The sequence below is a fragment of the Corvus kubaryi genome, unplaced genomic scaffold (genome assembly GCF_017639235.1).
Source record: "Corvus kubaryi isolate FWS band 111438036 unplaced genomic scaffold, C.kubaryi_AGA036_p1.0 63116, whole genome shotgun sequence".
In the NCBI taxonomy this organism is placed as follows: Eukaryota; Metazoa; Chordata; class Aves; order Passeriformes; family Corvidae; genus Corvus; species Corvus kubaryi.
In genome coordinates, this window is record NW_024581501.1 from 7,314 (window position 1) to 26,744 (window position 19,431).

General features: G+C 63.6%; 3 protein-coding genes across 7 annotated transcripts in view; 1 reads left to right on the top strand and 2 right to left on the bottom strand.

Annotated features, from left to right (window-relative positions):
• Nucleotides 1-2,291, bottom strand: part of LOC121672613 (THAP domain-containing protein 7-like) — a 3,789-nt gene extending 1,498 nt beyond the window's left edge. Inside the window, exons 1-4 of the mRNA XM_042045335.1 lie at nucleotides 2,217-2,291; nucleotides 1,659-1,738; nucleotides 646-801; nucleotides 7-16 (exon numbers count right to left, since the gene is read on the bottom strand). Coding sequence (XP_041901269.1) covers nucleotides 7-16; nucleotides 646-801; nucleotides 1,659-1,738 — 246 coding nt within the window. The 5' untranslated portion in view covers nucleotides 2,217-2,291. The remainder of the gene's footprint in view (nucleotides 1-6; nucleotides 17-645; nucleotides 802-1,658; nucleotides 1,739-2,216) is intronic.
• A 675-nt stretch (nucleotides 2,292-2,966) lies between these two features.
• LOC121672616 (myosin-14-like) lies at nucleotides 2,967-9,343 on the bottom strand. Of its 5 annotated transcripts, none has more exons than XM_042045339.1 (11): nucleotides 8,972-9,343; nucleotides 8,638-8,707; nucleotides 7,398-7,448; nucleotides 7,007-7,168; nucleotides 6,445-6,573; nucleotides 5,966-6,054; nucleotides 5,632-5,749; nucleotides 5,177-5,373; nucleotides 4,589-4,697; nucleotides 3,765-3,937; nucleotides 2,967-3,258 (listed from the first exon to the last, which is right to left on the bottom strand). In XM_042045339.1, exons 1-11 carry the CDS (start codon nucleotides 9,277-9,279, stop codon nucleotides 3,081-3,083), a joined length of 1,584 nt encoding a protein of 527 aa, XP_041901273.1. In that variant the 5' UTR covers nucleotides 9,280-9,343; the 3' UTR covers nucleotides 2,967-3,080. The 5 variants fall into 5 exon arrangements, with proteins under 5 accessions (XP_041901273.1, XP_041901274.1, XP_041901275.1 ...); XM_042045340.1 differs by having other exon boundaries at nucleotides 5,632-5,731; nucleotides 8,972-9,331; XM_042045341.1 differs by having other exon boundaries at nucleotides 8,638-8,735; nucleotides 8,972-9,174.
• A 3,264-nt stretch (nucleotides 9,344-12,607) lies between these two features.
• On the top strand, nucleotides 12,608-17,497 carry LOC121672614 (zinc finger and BTB domain-containing protein 45-like). Its single transcript, XM_042045336.1, is given in 4 exon segments — nucleotides 12,608-12,683; nucleotides 13,032-14,179; nucleotides 14,182-14,331; nucleotides 16,241-17,497. Coding segments are annotated over 3 exon segments (1,308 nt in total). The 5' UTR covers nucleotides 12,608-12,683; nucleotides 13,032-13,383; the 3' UTR covers nucleotides 16,603-17,497.
• Nucleotides 17,498-19,431: the final 1,934 nt, after the last annotated feature.

A 19,431-nucleotide genomic window follows, 5' to 3' on the forward strand; every position in this document is an offset into this window, starting at 1 on the left:
GGGGGGACCCCAAAACCTGGGGGTGATCCCCAGGAGGTCCTTTAAGTCAAGAGTCTTCAGGGTGAAGCCTCCCAATGTCCTGGGAGCCCCCCAAGCTCCAGGGAAGATCTTGGGGCACCTAAAAATCCCTGAGGGGATTCCTGAAATACCTGGGGGGTCTGTGGCCTGCAAGGGGAAATGGGGAGGGGGCTCTGGGGGGGGGGTCCCTCAGGGTGCTCTGGCACCCCCAGGGCCCTGGGGTGTCCCCAACCCCTCACGAGGCACCTCTGGGGTCAGAGGAGGGTCCCTGGGTTGTCCCCAATACTTCACAGTGGGGTCTTTGGGACACCCTGAGGTGTCCCCAGTTCCCTGGCATGTCCGTGACACATCACAGGGGCTCCCCTGGGGTGTCACCAACTCCTTGCTGGGGGTCCCTGAGGTGTCCCCATCCCTTGCTGGGAGTCCCTGGGTGGCCCCAAACACCTTGGGGCATGTGCTTGGGGTGCCCCCAAACTCCAGGGAAGGTTCAAGGGTCTGGGGGAAGGGGGGGGGGGGATGAGCCCCAAAACCCTTCACAGGAGAAGGTCGGGGTGATCCATAGCCCCTGGAGCCTCACCCGGAGCCTGGATCTCACCTGGAGCCCCACCTGCAGCCCCCTGGCCTCACCTGTAGCCCACTACCTCGAAGCAGGAGCTCTCGAAGTGCTGGGAGCAGAAGTAGATGTATTTGGAGGTGGGGTCCCAGCGGCCCTCGCCCGAGGGGTCCCGGCGCCGGCTGTTCTCCAGCCACTGCACCCGGCGGGGATCGTCCTTCCGGGGCAGCCTGGGGGACACGGGGACATGGGAGGGACAGAGGGACACAGGGGGACAACGGGACACAGGAGTGGGAGGGGACATGGGGAGAAAGAGAGAGATATGGGGGGAAGTGGGACGTGGGGCACACAGGTCGTGAGGGGACACGAGAAGATGGGGACATGAGGGGACACAGGTCATACAGAGGGGACACGGGGGGCACCCAGGTCACAGGGGAGGACGTGGGTTATGGGAGGGACAAGGGGTATGGAGGGACAACGGGGGTACAGAGGTCACAGGGGGTCATGGCAGGCATGGGGGGACGCAGGGAAGACACAGGATAGGGGAACACAGGTCACACAGGTGACACAGGTCACACAAGTGACACAGGTGAGCTGCGAGGCTGCAGTTCCCCCCGCACACCTGACCCCATTTCTGCAGAGCTGAATGACACCTTCCTCCCCCCACACACCTGGAAATGGAACAGTCCAGGCAGGTCCTGTTAAAGGGCACAGGGCTGAGCCATCCCACAAATGGGGGGGCGGAATAGACACACCTGGGACAGCCCATTGCTAAGGGAGGGGGACACGCCTGGGACAGCCCGTTCTAAGGTGGGGGTGACAGCTGGGACAGCCCATTGCTAAAAAACGGGGGGAGAGCGGGAACTCGCACACCTGGGAGAGCCCATTGTTGAAGGGGGAACACACACCTGGAACAGTCCATTGCTAAGGGGGGATGCACACCTGTGACAGCTGGGACAGCCCATTGCTAAGGGAGGGGACGCGCACCCCTGTGACAGCCCAGTGCTAAGCGGGGGGTGACAGCTGGGACAGCCCATTGCTCGGGGGGGGTGGTGTCCCTGCCCCGGGGGTCTCGGGGGGCACCCACCGGTGGAAGGAGATGCCTCGGCCGCGGGTGTCGCGGGTGTCCCGGGTGCAGCAGCCGGCGGCGGAGCAGTGACGGGGCATCTGGGGGAAGGGAGGGTGTCACAGGGCCGAGACGCCCCCTCCCCAAAATTCCACGCTTCCTCCGCGCCACCCAACCAGCCCAGACACCCTGCAAACCCCCGTGGCGTCAGCCCCAAAATCCGCCCGGGGCCCCCGCCCTTGGTCGGATCTCACTCGCCGTGCCCCCCCACCCCCCCCACACCCTTCTCCGAGGCCGGACCCCCCTCCAACAGCCGGACCCCCCTCCAACAGCCGGACCCCTCCCCACCACGGCCGGACCCCTCCCCGGGGGGACACCATCCCCGTGTGTGTCCCCCCATTTCCCCCCACCCGGGGCCTGTCTCCCCTCTCTCCCACCACCGCCCCTCCCGGGACCTGACATCTCCCCCCAATAGTCGGAACCCCCTCCCCGTGTTCTCTCCCGATCCCAGGCCGCCCCTTTTCCCACCTTTTCCCCATTTTTCCCCCTTTTCCACCCCCCGCCCCGTTCCGGCCCCACCTCGTCGCTCCCATCCCGCCGCCGCCGCGGCCTCCCCTGAACTCTCGCGAGACTCTGCAACTCCGCGAGAACAACCCCCGCACACCCACCCCACGCCCGCCCGCCCCGCCCCTTCTCCTCATTGGCTGCCACTCCGATGTGGGCGGGGAGCCACGCCCCCGAGCCGCGCCTCATTTGCATCCCGCGCTGCTATTGGCCGACGGGGTCGCGCCCTCACCTCATTAACCATTCAAGCCCCGCCCCCACCGCGGGCGTTCCGCGGCCCCTCCCCACGGCCTTTGGGGCTTTTGGGGGCTTTTGGGGGCTTTTGGGGGCTTTCACCGCCCCCAGTTGAGGTAAAAAGGGTTTTTTCCCCCCCGCCGGCCAGACTGTGGGGGGTTTGGAGGGATTGTGGGGGTTTATTAGGGGGTTTCAACCCCCCCAATCGGGGTAAAGAGGGTTTTGGGATCCCCCCCAGCGGGTTTTGGGGGGTCTCGGGGGGTTTTGAGGGGTTTCAGCACCCCCTAATTGGTATAAAGATGGTTTTGAGGCCCCCCCCGACAGCTTCTGGGGGATTTGAGGGCTTTCAAGCTCCCCCCAACCTGTGACTCCAGAATATTTTCAAGCAGCCCCAAACTGTGGCACGGGAAAGGGGGATCCCCCAAAAGGGATCCCCAAACTGTGTTTTGGGGCGTGGTTCGATCCCGGCCCAGATGGGCTCGGGGGATTTTGGGACCCCCCCAAGTCCTCCAGGGCCACTCAAGAGCGAGACCCTCTCGAAGGCACTTTAATGAGTTGGGGACCCTCCCCCCAACAAAAAACAGCCCCTCCAAAAACCCCCCACGAGAGGGGGGGCCCTGGGCGGGCTTTGGGGTCCCGGGGGATTCAAGGGGTTCCCCCAGTGCTGGGGGCTGGGCCGAGCCCCCCCCAGGCGCCGGGGGCAGGTTTGAGGGGGGTGGCAGGGGGCGTCCCGCCGTCCTCGCTGTCCCCACTGTCCTCGGAGTCGTCGTCCCCATCCCGCAGCATCCGCCGGACCGTGCGGGACAGGTTCATGGGGTCACACCTGGGGGGCACCGAGGGGTGGTGAGACCCCCAGACACCCCCAACATCCCATAAATTCCATAGAGCCCCTAATAGCCCATAAATCCCACAGAGACCCCCAACACCCCATAAACTCCATGGAGCCCTCCTGGGGACCCCCAATATCCCAGACAGCCCTCATGGAGCCCCCCATTCCATAAACCCCATAGAACCCTCCAGGGGATCCCCAGGATCCCAGAACCCCCATAGAGCCCTCCCCCATCCTGTAACCCCACAGAGAGCTCCTATAGAGATTCCCAATCCCATAACCTCCCCGGAGAACCCCAACATCCCATAAACCCATAGAGCTCCCCTGGGGACCCCCAGCATCCCAGAACCTTCATGGAACTCCCCAGTATCCCATAAACCCTGTAGAGCCCCCATAGAACCCCGCAATATCCCATTAACCCCATAGAACCCCTAGAGAGCCCCCCCCACCCCATAACAAGCCCATGGGGTCTATAGGGGCCCATAGGGGACTGTCCCCACCTGAGGCGTGTCCTGAGCACAGCCACGTGTCGGGCAGTGGCCGCGGCCCCATCCCCGACGTCCTCGAGCTCCCGGCGCAGGTGGTGGCCCTGGGCCAGCGCTTGGGCCGTCCCCGCGGCCACCGCGGCCACCTGGTCAGCCAGGAGCCGGCCTGCAGCCTCGCTGGCACGGGCCTGAAGGGGACAGAGGGACACTGGGGACACTGGGGACATGGGGACAGGGGGTTATGGGACATGGGGCCCAGGTGACACAGGGACGTGGTGCCATCGGGTGTTGGGACGTGGGCACGTGGGGGCACAGGGAAGCTGCAGGGTGACAGCGTGATGGGGGTGACATGAGAAAATGGGGGTGACAGGTGACAGAGGGGGACAGAGGGGGACAGAGAGGGTGACAGAGAGGGTGACAGGGGTGACAGGAGGTGACACAAGATAATGGGGGTGACAGGTGACAGAGGGGGACAGAGAGGGTGACAGGGTGACGGAGGCGGACAGGGCGACAGAGAGTGACATGAAGTAACGGGGGTGACAAGTGACAGAGGATACCAGAAGGGGGCAGAGGGTGACAGTAGGTGACAGCAGGTGACGTGGGCTGCTGACAGGGGCTGACAGGAGGTGACAGGAGGTGACAGAGGGTGACAGAGGGTGACAGGTGATGACAGGAGGTGACACATGGTGACAGAGGGTGACAGGCGATAATGTGTGGTGACACATGGTGACACAAGGTGACAGGGAGAGACAGGCGGTGACAGGAGGTGACAGTGGGTGACAGAAGGGGACACACGGTGGCAGCAGGTGACAATGGGTGACAGTGGGTGCTGTCCCCACCTGCAGCCGGTAGCGCTCCCCCAGCAGCCGCTGCTCCTCCGCCTCGGCCACCAACACCCGCAGGCGCCGGCTGGTGACACGCGCGGCCCGGGACAGGGCCACCCGCGCCCTGCAACCAGGGGACACCTCTGTCACCCATGGAGTGACCCACAGAGGGACCCACAGAGGGACCCTCGGCCACCCAGGACAGGGTCACCCACACCTTGTCACCAGGGGACACCCATGTCACCCCACGTCACTCACAGAGTGACCCATGGCCGGTGACACATGTGGGACAGGGCTGTCCTGGGATATCTGGGGACCACCCCGGGACCACCAAAGACCACCTTTGGGCCACCCTGAATCAACCTGGACCACCCAAGGTCACCTGAACCACGATGGGAAATCCCTGGGTCACCTTGGACTCCCCTGAGCCACCCTGGGCCACCTTGGTGCCACCCCAAGATCCCCCTGGACCACCCTGGGTCACCCCAGGACTCTCTGGGACCACCCTGGCACCACCCAAGACCACCCTTGATCACGCTGGGACCATCTGGGGACCACCTTGGGGCCCTCCGGGTGCCCCCCGTGCCCCCCGTGCCCGCTGACCCCGCCTCACGCTGCAGCAGCTCCTGCAGGTGGGCGCAGCGGGCGCGCAGGGCGGGCTCGGGGGGCGCGGGGGGGTCCCGGGGGTGCTGCAGCCGCTCCCGCAGCAGCCGCTGCTCCTGTGCCAGCCGGGCCCACGCCCCCTGCGCCTCCCGTGCCCGCATGCCCGCGGCCACCAGCGCCCGCCGCAGCTCCTCCACCTGCGGGAAAGGGGGGTCAGAGCCCGAACCTGTCCCCATGGCACCCGCATGGCACCCACACGGTCCCTATGGACCCAAAGGTGCACCCACGGCACCCTCACCTGCCCACCTCCCCCCGCAGGTGCCCCCCTGCCCCCACAGGTGCCTGCTTGTCACCACCCCCCAGACACTCCATGGGCGCCTCTCGTCACCCACCCGCCCCCCGCCGCTGCTCCCCGTGCCCCCCCATGTCCCCATAGGTGTCCCCCGTGTCCCCACCTGGCCCAGCCGCTGGTTCAGGTGCTCCCGCAGGCCCCGGTTGTGCTCCCGCAGCTCCTCCAGCGCCGCCTGCAGCCCCCCGGGGTCCCCAGCATGGGGGCTGTAGGGGACATGGGGGCTGTAGGGGACACGTGGGGACAGTAGGGACATATAGGGGCTACAGGGGACACATCCATAGGGGACTTACAGGGGCCACAGGGACAGAGAGGGGCTATAGGGGAGAGATGGGGGCTACAGGGACACATGGGAGTTATAGGGGCTATAGGGAACATTGGGATTATAGGGGACACACTGGAAGGAGACGTGGCCAGGGAGGGGGCGCGGCCATGCTCACCTGGGGCGGGGGGCGTGGCCCACCTTTGCAGCCACGTGGTCGCGCTCCTGCTCCGCCCGGCGCCGGGAATGCTGGGCCGCCCGCACCGCCTGTGGGCAGGGCCAGCATGGACACACCCCCGAGCCACGCCCGCTGCAATAGCCCCACCCACCACCATAGCCACGCCCGCAGCTGCAATAGCCCCACCCCTTTGGTCCTTAGCCCCACCCACAGCTGCAATAGCCCCACCCCTTTGGTCCTTAGCCCCACCCGCAGCTGCAATAGCCCCACCCCATTGGTCCTTAGCCCCACCCACAGCTGCAATAGCCCCACCCCATTGGTCCTTAGCCCCACCCACAGCTGCAATAGCCCCACCCCATTGGTCCTTAGCCCCACCTGCAGCTGCAATAGCCCCACGCCATTGGTCCTTAGCCCCACCCGCAGCTGCAGTAGCCCCACCCCTTGCACTAAGCTCCGCCCCTCGTCTTAGCCCCGCCCACCTGCCGCAACTGCTCCAGCTCCACCCCTCGGGCCAGGCACTGAGACTCCGCCTCCTGTGCCCGGAGCTCTGCCCCCGCCTTGGCAGCACGAGCAGCCTCCAGCTCCGCCCACAGCAGCTGCCCTGCCTCCTGCGGAGGGGAGGGCTCTGGGACAGGCCACGCCCACACACCTGGCCCTGCCCACTGCTCCACCACTCATTCACAGCCACACAACCCTCAGACCACGCCCCCTTTAGCCCCATCATGACCACACCCACACCCTGACTCCACCCATGATGGGGCTCCACCCCCTCAGGCCCCACCCCCCCCCCCCCCCACCCCCCCTCCAAAAAGCTCTGCCTGTTCTCATAAGCCCCACCTCCTTCACAGACCACACCCCTGACCACACCCTCTTTGCCCCACCTCAGCCACACCCCCTGCCAGAGGCTCCTCCCCCTCCCAGGCCACACCTCTGCCCATGTCCCACCCACCCTTTTAAGCCCTGCCTCCCCCACAGGCCACGCCCCCTCTAACCACACCCCTGTCCGAGGCTCTGCCCCCTCAGACCCCCGGCCCCGCCCACCTGCTGCAGGCGCAGGCGCTCATTGGCCCTGTCCAGTGCCCGACAGGCTCCGCCCACCCGTGCCTGGGCTCCGCCCACCGCGATCTCCAACGCCCTCAGGGCCCCGCCCTCCATCAGGCTCCGCCCACGTTCTGCCGCCAGGCTCCGCCCCAGTGCCGCCACCTGGTTGGGCAGGGGGTGATTGACAGCCCCAGACCACGCCTCTGGGTGGAAGGCCCCGCCCCCATATGATGGACAGCTCCAAGCTCTGCCCCCATAGTTACAGGTGGGCCCGTGCCCCGCCCACCTGGGTGATTGACAGTCATATGCCCCACCCCCTCCTCAGCAAGAGGCGGGGGCATTCTGTGACTGACAGATGCTGGCCCCGCCCCTCCCAGCAAGCCCCGCCCACCTGGCTGCTGAGGTCCCGCAGCTCCTCCTCCAGCTCCCGGCGGTGCTGGGCCTGCGGGGGGGGGGGGGGGGGGCAAATTTTGGGGGGACCCAAAATCCAGGGGGTCGCAGGGGACCGGAGGAGTCCTAAAGTCTGAGGGGTCCCAGGTGCTGGGGGTGCCAGGGGTCCGAGGGACTCCCAAAGTCTGGGGTGTCCCAAGAGTTCGAGGTTCCCAGGAATCAGAGGGGTCCCAGGTGTCCAGGGGTTCCCAGATGTCCGGGGTTTCCTGGGGGTCCAGAGAATCCCAGGGGTCTGAGGGACCCCACGTGTCCAGGGGGTCACAGGAATTCTGGGACTCCCAGGTGTCCGGAGGGTCCCAAATACCCAGGGAGTCCCAAAGTTTGGGGGGGTGGGGCAGATGTCTGGGGGGTCCCAGGTGTTTGAGGGATCTCAGAGTCCAGGAGGGTCCCAGGTCCTTGGGGGGGTCCCAGGTGTTTGAGGGGTCTCAGAGTCCAGGAGGGTCCCAGGTCCTTGGGGGGGTCCCAGGTGTTGGGGGTCCCGGGAGTCCGAGGTGGTCCCAAAGTCTGGGGGATCCCCAGAGTTCGAGGGGCCCAGGGGTCCAGGAGGTTCCCGGGAATCCGGGGTGTCCTGTAGGTTTGGGGGGATCCCAAAGTCCGGGGGAGAATGAGGTGCTTGGGGGGCCCCAGGGGTCTGGAAAGTCCCAGATGTTTGGGGGTCCCAGGAGTCTGGAGGGACCCAGATGTCCAGGGGGTCCCAGGAATCCGGGGACCCCCTCAGAGCGCTTGGGGGGAATGAACATTCACAGGTCCCCTCGGGGGAGCAGTTTGGGGGGTCGGGGGGAGCGGGGGAGGGATGGGGGGGATGTGTCCGTTCCCACGGGGGGGGAGGGGCGCCAAGGGCTCGCGGCCGCTGTGTCCCTGTCCCCGCCCCGTGTCCCAATTCCAGGCCGGGGGCTGGCGGGGGGCCAGGGGGGCCGTGGATGGGGCGCCGGGGCTCCCCAGCCAAAGGCGGGGCCGGGAGCCCACAAACGCCTGGACCCCTCCACTCCTCCACCCCCTGGGACCCTCCCAGTTGGGGTCGAGGCTTCCCCGGGTGCCTGGGGGTCCCCACCATCACCCGAGCCCCCCCACCCCATCCCTGCGTCCTCCCCACCGCACCACCTGCGTTCCCTCCACTCCATCCCTGTGTCTCCCGCCCTCATCTGGGGGTCCCCCCACTCACCTGGGGGTTCCCCACTCACCTGTGCCAGCCCGGGGGCGCCGCGTCGTCCCCGGTCCCCCGTGTCCATCATGGCACAAACCGGGGGGGCTCTGGAGCAACAGAGACCTTGGAGAGACCCTACAATAACCCCCTCCCCCCCAAAACCGCATCAGCCCCAGGCTGGGACCCCCCCCTCCACCCCCGGCCCCAAACCGGGCGGGGACGGGTCCCTTTGTTGTAGGGGGAAGGTCGGGGGTGCCCGGACTCCGGGGTCCCCTGCCCACCCTGGGAAGGGGGGTTGGGTCCCCGGCCCACCCTGAGGTGGGGGGGGTCCCCTGCCCACCCTGGTTGGTTCCGGACCCTGCGTCCCTCACCTGTGGCCGCCGAGCCCGTGGGACGCGGGGCCGGGGCGCTCCCGGTGCCACCCCCGCCGCGGGCACGGGAGGACCCGCGTGTGGCACCGCGTTCCTCCCCCGGGCTGTACCCGCGGGGAGGGGACAGAGCCCGCCCACCCCCCGGGCCCGATGTCCGGGCGGGTCCGTTCGGCTCCATCGGCTCCAAGAGCCGGTGTCACCCCCGCCCTCGCCCGGGGGGACACAGGTTTCGGGGCACCGCCCCAGGGCACCCGGAATTCGGGTGTCACCGCTGTCCTCGCCCAGGGGATGCAGGTTTCCCAGGGCATCCCGGAATTTCGGTGTCATCCCTGCTGGGGACGTGTCGCAGGGCACAGCGGTATTTGGGTGTCACCCTCACCCTTACTCAGGGGACAGGTGTCCCGGGGCACAGCAGAATTCAGGTGTTACTCTCACCAAGGGGACACAGGTGTCCCAGGGCACCCGAATTTGGGTGCCACCCCCGTCCTCGCACAGGGAACAGGTGTCCCAGGGCACAGTGAAATTAGGGTGTCACCTCTGCCCCAGGGGACACAGTGTCCTAGGACACCCTGGAATTCCAGTGTCACCCTTGCCCAGGGGACGTGGGTGTCCCTGGACAGCCTGGAATTCAGGTGTCACCCCCACCCAAGGAGACACAGTTGTCCCAGACCACCCCAAAATTCTGTTGTTGCCCTCACCTGAGGGGACACAGGTGTCCTAGGGCACCCGGAATTTGGGTGTCACCGCTGTTCTCGCCCAGGGGACAGGTGTCCCAGGGCACAGTGGAATTAGGGTGTCACCCCTGCCCGAGGGCATGCAGGTTTTGGGACACCAACCCAGGGCCCCCAGAATTCAGGAGCCACCCAAGGGAGGGATGTTGGGCTAGTGGGAACCACAGTGATGTCATCTGTGATGTCACCTGTGATTTCATGGTGCCGGCTGTGATGGGAGCAGGGCATGGGACCAGCGGTGATGTCACAGTGCTGCGTGTGATGTCACGGTGGGGATGGCACTCGGTGACGTCACGTGAGTGACTGACCCCCTGTGTGGGCTGGTGTTGGATGGGACAGAGGGGGCAGCAGCTGCACCCAGGGGGCCATGGAGTCGTACAAGGGGTCATTGCTGGGGTCACCTGTACAGTAGGGTCAACATGGAGAGACATAGAGTTACACTGGTCAACATGGGTCAGGTCAACCTCCATCACCATGGAGAGACATGGAGTGACACTGGTCCACGTGGCTCAACATGGGTCAACACGGGTCAACACGGGTCAACATGGGTCAGGTCAACAACAGTCAACATGGAGAGAACATGCAGTGACACGGGTCAACACAGATCAGCCTGGAGAGACACAGAGTGACACAGGTCAACACGGGTCAACATGGCTCAGCATGGGTCAAGTCAATATAAGACAACGGGGATCGATGTGGATCACCGTGAGTCAGCATGGGTCAACACTGGTCAACAAGGAGAGACATGGAGTGACATGGGTCAACACTGGTCCACACGGGACACCAGGGATCAACACGGGCCAGCATGGATCAACGTGGGTTAACACAGGTCACCATGGGTCAACGCTGCCCAACAGCCTGGACCAGCAGAGGTCAGCATGGGTCAACACAGGTTAATCCACGGTGATGTGGGTCAAATCAGCTCAACAGGAACACGGCCACCATGGATCAACATGGATCAATGTGGGGTCAACATGGATCAATGGGGGTCAACTCATGGAGCAACATGGATCAATGTGGGTCAGCACAGGGATCAACATGGATCAATATGGGTCAACTCATGGATCAACATAGATCAATATGGGTCAACATGGATGAGTGTGGGTCAACACAGGGATCAGCATGGATCAATGTGGGTCAACATGGATCAATGTGGGTCAGCACAAGGATCAACATGGATCAACATGGATCAACATGGATTGATGTAGGTCAGCACAGGGATCAACATGCATCAATGTGGGTTAGCATGGATCAACATGGATTGATGTAGATCAACGTGGATTGATGTAGGTCAGCACAGGGATCAACATGGATCAATGTGGGTCAACTCATGGATCAACAAGGATCAATGTGGGTCAACATGGATCAACATGGATTGATGTAGGTCAGCACAGGGATCAATATGCATCAATGTGGGTCAACAGACAGATCAATATGGATTGATGTGGGTCAACGTGGGTCAACTCATGGATCAACATGGATTAATGTGAGTCAACACAAGGGTCAACACATCCCAACAAACGTGGGTCAGTATGGAATGACACAGGTCCACACAGAGGGACAGAAGTCAACATGGAGTGACACCGGTCAGCACAGGCCAACACAGCTCAAACCCCACAGTTCCCCAGATCAACACTGGACCAATGTGAGTCAACACGGAGTGACACGGATCAACCTGGATGGACAGAGGTCGGTCTACGTGGGTCAAAATGGAGCAGAGCAGAGTGACAGGGGCCAACATGGACCAACATGGATCCACAGGAGTCAACAGGAATCAGTGTGGGTCAACACGGATCAACAGGGATCAACACGGATCGACATGGACCAAGAGGAGTCAACGTGGGTCAACATGGATCAACATGGACTGACCATTGTGGGCCAACACGGCTCAAGGAACATGGGGGAGCACAGACTAACACCGGCCAACAGGGGCCAGTTTGACCCTATGGGGTCTATATGGATCCCTGGGGGGTCTGTAGGGGATGCCAGCTCTACAGGGATCCCTGAAGGGTCTACAGGGGGTCCCTGGGGGGTATATCTGGATCCCTGAGGGGGTCTATCGGGCATACCAGCCCTACAGGGATACCTACAGGATCCATGCCTATGGAATCTATAGGGAGTCCAGACCTTATGGGCATCCCTGTAGACATTGACGGGAGGTCTCCAACCCCACTGAGGTCCCCATGGGGGTCCCTGTGGGGGGTCTGTAGGGGTCCTATATAGCTCTATTGGAATCCCCATGGAGGTCCCTATAAGGCTCTCCAGACATTTTGGCGTCCCCAGGGGGATCTGCAGGGGATCCAGGCCCTATGGGGATCCCCTGGGGGACATGTGGGGGGCTCCAGGCCCCATGGGAGTACCTGGGAGGGTCATTAGGGGTCTCCAGCTCTGTTGGGGCCCCTGTGTGGGTCTATAGGGGTCTGTAGGGGGAGGTTCCTATGAGGGTCTGTAGGGTGGTCCTGCTCCGTGGGGGTCCCTGTGGGGGTCTATAGGGGTCTCTAGCCTTATTGAGGTCTCTGTGGGGGTCGCCAAAAGGTCCTGACCCTGCAGGTCCCTATGGGGGTTTATAAGGGTCTGCAGCCCTATTGGGGTCTGTAGTGCAGGCCCTATTGGGGTCTGTAATGCAGGCCCCATAAGGGTCTGTAGGAGTCTCGAGACCTCTTGGAGTCCCTATGGGGATCCCTGTGGGGGTCTATGGGGCCACTGCGGTCCCTAGGAGGATCCCGCTCCCGGGGGTCCCTATGGATGATCCCGCTCCCGGGGGTCCCTATGGATGAGCCATAAGGAACCGCGACCCTGAGGAATCCCCCGCCCGCCAGGGGGCGATATCCGCCCCTGGCCGCTCCTCCCCGTCTCTATGGCAGGAAGGGGGGCGCACTGGGGGCGCACTGCGCCACTCTCTATGGTCCACAGTCGCTTTCCGGTCCGGTCTGGCGGAAGTGACGTCAGAGAGCGGCGGCGGCGGCGGGAGCAGGAGCGAGGTGTGGGGGAGGGGCCGGGGGGTCCCGGGGTTTGGGGGTGGGGGGGAAAGGGTCGGATCGGGAGATCCCGAGAGGTCCAGGGAGGGGGAGGAATTGGGTTGGGTGGTTCCGGCTGTCGTGACAGGTCGGGAACATTCCGCCCGGTGTCCCTAGGTCCCCCGTGATGTCATCGGCGCTGTCCACGGCGCGTGGTGACGTCACACGCGGTGTCCCCCGTCTCCGCCCGTGTCCCCATCAATGTCCCCACGCCCTGGTGACGTCACAGGGGCTGTCCCCGGCCCCCGGCGATGTCCCCCGCCCCCGGTGACACCCCGTGGAACGTCCCCAGCCCCGCCTCTGTTTCCCCAGGTACTGCCAGCCTCGCCGCCGTCCCGGTGTCCCCACCGGCCTCGTGTCCCCGTGTCCTCACCATCCCAGCGTTCCCGCCATCCCGGTGTCCCTGCTGTCCCTGTCGTCCCAGTGTCCCTGTTGTTCCCGCTATCCCGGTGTCCCCACTGTCCCCGTGTCCACGCCGTCCCTGTGTCCCCATTGTCCCTGCTACCCCCACCATCTCTGGCCATTCCCGTGTCCCAGCTGTCACTGCCATCTCCGTGTCCCCTCTCTCCCCACCGTCCCCGTGTCCCCTCTCTCCCCTCTCTCCCCACCATCCCCGTGTCCCCTCTCTCCCCTCTATCCCCACCATCCCCGTGTCCCCGCGGCCATGCCGGAGGCCGTGCACTACATCCACCTGCAGAACTTCAGCCGCTCCCTGCTGGAGACGCTCAACGGGCAGCGCGTGGCCGGGCAGTTCTGCGACGTCACCGTGCGGATCCGCGAGGCCTCGCTGCGCGCCCACCGCTGCGTCCTGGCCGCCGGCAGCCCCTTCTTCCACGACAAGCTGCTGCTGGGCCACTCGGCCATCGAGGTGCCGCCCGTGGTGCCCTCGGCGGCCGTGCGCCAGCTCGTGGAGTTCCTGTACAGCGGCAGCCTCGTGGTGGCCCAGTCGGAGGCGCTGCACATCCTCACGGCCGCCTCGGTGCTGCAGATCAAGACGGTCATCGACGAGTGCACCCAGATCATCTCGCAGAGCCGCGGCCCCGCCGTGCTGCCCCCGCCCCACAAGGTGCCAGGGCCACCGCTGGTGTCACCCCCGGGGCCACCTCCGGAGCTCGAGAGCCTCTCGGAGCCGGTGCCGAGCGGCCACAGCCGCAAACAGCGGCAGCCGCTGCGCCTGGCGCCGGCACTCAAGGAGGAGCAGGAGGAGTTGGAGGAGGAGGAGGCAGAGGATGAAGGGGGGGTCCAGGAAGGTGTTGTCCCCCCAGGTGTGGCCCCCCCACCCTTCCCTGCCCCGGACCCCCCATTTTTTGGAGCCTCCGAGGTTTTTCCCGATGCTTTTCTGCCACCCTGGCCCAGCGACGACGGCGGCGGCGCCTTTGGGCCCGAGCGTGGCCGGGAGGCGCTGGGGGGGGACAGCTTCGGGTTTGGGCCCCCCCCCCCCTTGCCCCCCCCCCACGAGGGGGGGGTGGGGGGGGGGGCACTGCCCCCACGGCCCCCCCAGCGCCCCCGGCCGGGCCCCCCCGCGGCCCCCAGCCCCCCTACCAGTGCGGCCACTGCCAGAAGAGCTTCAGCTCCCGCAAGAACTACACCAAGCACATGTTCATCCACTCAGGTGAGCAGGGGGCTCACGGGGGCCGTGATGGGGAGGGCAGGGCAGGGGTTTTGGTGACACACGTGGCTCTCGTATGACTCGTGCTGGTGTCCTGCGCCGATCCGTGATGACTTGGATCAGTCCCTTCTGGTCGTGTCAATGCATGTCGCTTGCTTGAGCCCCATTGACCCACGTTGGCATGTGCTGACCAATGTTGACCCATGTTGGCTTGTACTGACCAGGGCTGGCCTGTGCTGACCCATGTTGGCCTGTCCTCACCAGTGTTGACCCACGTTGGCCTGTACTGACCTGTGCTGGCTTATACTGACTCACATTGGCCTATACTGACCAATGTTGACCCACGTTGGCCTGTACTGACCTGTGCTGGCTTATACTGACTCACATTGGCCTATACTGACCAATGTTGACTCACTTTGGCCTGAACAGACCCATGTTGGCCTGTGCTGACCCATGTTGGCCTGTACAGACCCACACGGGCCTGCGCTGAGCCATGTTGGATTGTTCCAACCCGTGCTGGTCTGTGCTGACCCATGTTGGACTGTTCCAACCCATGTTGGCCTGTGCTGACCCATGTTGACCTGTGCTGACCAATGTTGGCCCACACTGATCTGTACAGACCCATACTGGCCTCTGCTGGAGGCTTCACTGGACCAATGGTGACCCACGTTCGCCCCTGTTGATCCACATTGACCCTTGTTGATCCATTTTGACTCACATCTCTTCATGTTGATCCATTTTGGCCCACGCAGACCTGGGTGGATCCATGATGTCCCAGGTCACTCTGTGCTGACCCACTGCTCACCTGTGTTCACCCACATTGACCCATGTTGGTCCATGGTGCTCCATGTTGACCCATCTTGGTTTGTTGACCCATGGTGACCCTCCCCAATACGCGTTGTTCCCTTTTGATCCATGTTGATCCATTAACTCTCATCACTCTGTGTTAATCCGTGCTGACCCTGGTCAACTTGTGTTGCTCCATGTTGACCTACGATGATCCATGGTGGCCCATATCAATCCATGGTGACTTACACTGATCGATCCACGTTGACACACGTTGATCCATGTTGATCTGTATCGATCCACATTGACTCATCTTGACTCTGTTAACCCGTGTTGACTTCTGTTGATCCTTGTTGACCCATGTTGATCTGTGTTGGCCCATATTGACCTGTATTGATCCATGTTGGCCTGTACTGATCCATGTTGACCCATCTTGATCCATGTTTGCCCATATCAATCCTTGTTGACCTGTTGACTATCTTGACACACGTTGACCCATGTTGGCCCATTTTGATCTATGTTGACCCATGCTGATCCACGTTGACCCATGTTGGCCCACTTTGATCTATGTTGACCCATGCTGATCCACATTGACCCCTGTGGACCTGTTCCAATCCATGTTGACCCCTGGTGACCCACATGGACCTGTATCAATCCATGCTGACCCGTATCAATCCACACTGACCCCTTTTGATCTATGTTGACCTGTGTTGACCGTTGTCAATCTATGTTTATCTGCGTTGATCCATGCTGATCCGTATGGATCCGTGTTGATCCACACTGACCCATATTGACCCGTATCGATCCGTGTTGACCTGTATTGATCCATGCTGACCCACATTGATCCATTTGGGCCCATGTTGACCTGCATCGATCCACGTTGACCCCTTTTGACCCACACTGACCCATGTTGACCCGTATTGATCCATGTTGACCTGTATTGATGTACATTGACCCCTATTGATCCATGTTGACCCACATTGATCCCTGTTTGACCAACATTGATCCCTGTTGACCTGTATTAATCCACGCTGACCTGTACTCACCCCTGTTGACCCACACTGACCTGTACCAATCCATGCTGACCCATACTGACTCCAGTTGCCCCACATTTGTGTGTCCACAGGTGAGAAGCCCCACCAGTGCTCCATCTGCTGGCGCTCCTTCTCTCTCCGGGACTACCTGCTCAAGCACATGGTGACCCACACGGGCGTCCGCGCCTTCCAGTGCGGCATCTGCTGCAAACGCTTCACCCAGAAGAGCTCCCTCAACGTCCACATGCGCACGCACCGCCCTGAGCGCTTCCAGTGCCGCCTCTGCACCAAGGGCTTCTCCCACCGCACCCTCCTGGAGCGCCACGCCGCCGCCTCCCACCCCGTGCCCCCACCGGGGCCGCCACCAGGGCCGCCACTGCCACCACCGGAACCTGGACTGAGCACGTGGCCGGGTCCGGACACTGCAGGTGCCGGCTCCACTCACACGGCGTGAGGGGGGGGTCCCTGCCCCTCGAAGGGCCTTGAGGGTGGGCCTGGGGGCTCCTCTGTGCCCGTGGGTCTGTTGGAGCATCCGGGGTGAGACCTGGAGGAAGCGGCTGAGACGCTCTCCGTCAGATTCGGGAAGTTTTGGGGACGTTCCCAGTGATAGGAGAAGGGTAACAGAACACCCCCTTTGGAACATGTGGAACACCCAGGGCTCTGAGCAGTGCCAGAATCACGGAGAAAATCCTCTGGAAACTGTGCTGAGACACGTGGGAGTCCAGGAGGAGGCTGGTGATGGCCAACGCGGTGTCACGGAGGGTGAACGGAGCCCGGGAAGTTCGGTGGCTCTTTGGGATGCCCACGGTGGGGGGTGACGATATCATGGACCTGCTGCCACCCCCAGAACATCCTGGAACTGAGCTGGGCACGGGGATTGGACAGATGGACCACGCCATGAGTCCAGAGGAGGCCACAGAGGTGCTCAGAGGGCTGGACAGAGTTGAGGTGGCCCACATGGAGAAGGGAACAATCCTGGGACACCTCAGAGCCCCTTCCAGTGCCTGAAGGGGTTCCAAGAGCTGGGGAGGGACTTTGGACAAGGGCCTGGAGCGCCAGGACATGAGGAGTGGCTTCAGGCTGGAAAAAGGGAGATTGAGGTGGAATTTCAGGGAGAAATTCCTGCCTGTGAGGGTCTGGAATGGCATTCCATAGAAGTTGGGCGTGCCCCATGCCGGGAAGTGTCTGTGGAAGGTCCCTTGCCCCCAGACCATTCCATGGTGACTGTGACCCCACCCCAGCCATGGATGGACACCGGGAGGGACGTGGGGTCCCTCCCCTGGCCCCTCCCCACCATGTGGCTCCTGCCCCCCCAAACAGTGACAATGAACGTGGGGGGTTCAATGGCCCTTCTGGTGCTGTTATTGCCATTTTTTACCCTAAAATCTGCCCCCCACTGATGGCCCCCGTGATGTGTCCCCTGCTCAACGGTGGCATGTGGCCACCAGGAAGGGCCATGGCAACTCGTGGCCAGGTCAAGGGACCAAACTCATCCCTGTGGCCACTGGCCATGTCCTCCCTGGGTCATTTACACTGGCCGTGGGTGCCAGTGGCCACTCCATGTCCCTGTGGCCACCGTGGAGAGGTCACTGCCCACATCATGGGTTGTCCCCAGGTCATTTCCATTGTCTGTGGGTGCCAGTGGCCACCCCCAGGAGTGGCAGTAGCCACAGGCCGTGTCAGGGTTCCTTCAGAAATCCCCCTGTGGACCCCGGCAGGGCCCCCTGTGTCACCAAGGCCAGCAGGGCAGCACTGTCCTCTGTCCCCCCTGGGTGCCACCCCGATCCTCAGGGACCCCCAAAGCCCCCAGGGCACAGCTGGGGACAAGGGGGACACTGGGGACGTGGAAGGGGACAGGAGGGGACTTGGGATGACATGAGGGGACACTGGGTGGAGGTGGGGGGACACTGGGAACACCGTTCCGGGGCCACCAGTGCCCAGGGCCCCTCAGCCATTGGTCCCAGTGCTGCCCAGGGCCCTCCCAGAACACCCCCAGCAGCCACCAGTGTCCTCCAAGCATTCTCAGCCATCCTCCGTGCTCTCCCAGTAACTCCCAGTGTTCCCAGTAACCCCCTTGCTATAGTCCCCAGTGCTCCCAGTTCAACCCTGCAGCTCTCCCAGTCCCTTCTTAGTGCCCCCTGTCCCTGCCCAGTTCTGCTGCCCAGCACTCCCAGTCCCTCTTCAGTGCTCCCAGTAACCTCCAGTGATCCCAGTAATCCCCTGTGCCTGCCCAGTGCTCCCTGAGCTCCCAGTGACCCACAGTGATGCCAATGAGCAGTGATCCCAGTAAACCCCAGTGATCCCATCAATCCCCCGTCACGCCAGTAACTCCCAGCATTCCCAGTCCCTCCCCCCTCCTGCTTCCTATTGGTTTATCCAGCCGTCGATTGGGGCCTCGGCTCCGCCTGCCCGCGGAACGCCGATGCCGATTGGCCGGTCCATCGAAGAAGTCCCCGCCTTCCCCGGGCTCTTCGGCCGCTGATTGGTTCCTCTCCGAGCGCTGTGCGCGCTGATTGGTCCGTTCCCACTCACGTGCAGGAGGCGTCTTCCCGCCCTTTCTATCCCCGCTCCCCCTCTCCCATTGCTGCCGAGCGCTGTCAGTCTTCTCTACTCCCCGCCCTCCAGCTCTTTTATTGGTTTTCCGCGTTGTCAATCGTGCGCAGCGGGCGGTGATTGGCTGTGCGCCAGGGCGGGGGCGGGAGGAGGAGGCCGTGCGGCGTTTGAGTGGGACGGGGCAGCCATGTCGGTGCCGCTGCCGGTGGCGGTCGGGAACGGCCCCGGGGCGACGGGAGCGGAGCCGCCGGAGCCCCTGGAGCTGCTGGAGCTCTGCGGCGCCTGCCGGGAGCGGCTCAGCCCCCAGCGGGAACCGCGGTTGCTGCCTTGCCTGCACTCCGTGTGCCGGGGCTGCCTCGGGGCCGCGCCGGGAGCCGCCGGCAGCGACGGGCAGGGTGAGGGGGAGGCGTGAAATGGGAGCGCTGGTGGTTACTGGGGACACTGAGGACCACTGGGAGTTACCGGGATCACTGGAGCTTACTGGGATCACTGGGGCTTACTGGGGGCTCAGAGAGCACTGGGGAGGCACTTGGGTTTACTGGGATCACTGGTGGTCAGTGGGATTGCTGGGGTTTGTTGGGAATGCTGGGGGTTACTGGCATCTCTGGTTTATGGAGGACACTGAGCGTTCCTGGGAGCTCAGGGAGCACTGAGGAGGCACTTGGAACTATTGGGATCGCTTGGAGTTACTGGGTTGCTGCAGGAATTACTGGGAGCTCTATGGGGAGGG

What these genes read in the sequence shown, in the direction of transcription:
- LOC121672616 (XM_042045339.1), bottom strand. Translation starts at nt 9,279, where the DNA reads ATGCCCTGGGAAACCTGCATCCCCTGGGCGAGGACAGCGGTGACACCC. An exon ending in GCGCCCCCGGGCTGGCACAG is followed by an intron (nt 7,449 to 8,637) that starts GTGAGTGGGGAA and finishes CCCCCCCCGCAG; the next exon opens with GCCCAGCACCGCCGGGAGCT. An exon ending in CTGCTGCAGCGTGAGGCGGG is followed by an intron (nt 4,698 to 5,176) that starts GTCAGCGGGCAC and finishes CCCTGGTTGCAG; the next exon opens with GGCGCGGGTGGCCCTGTCCC.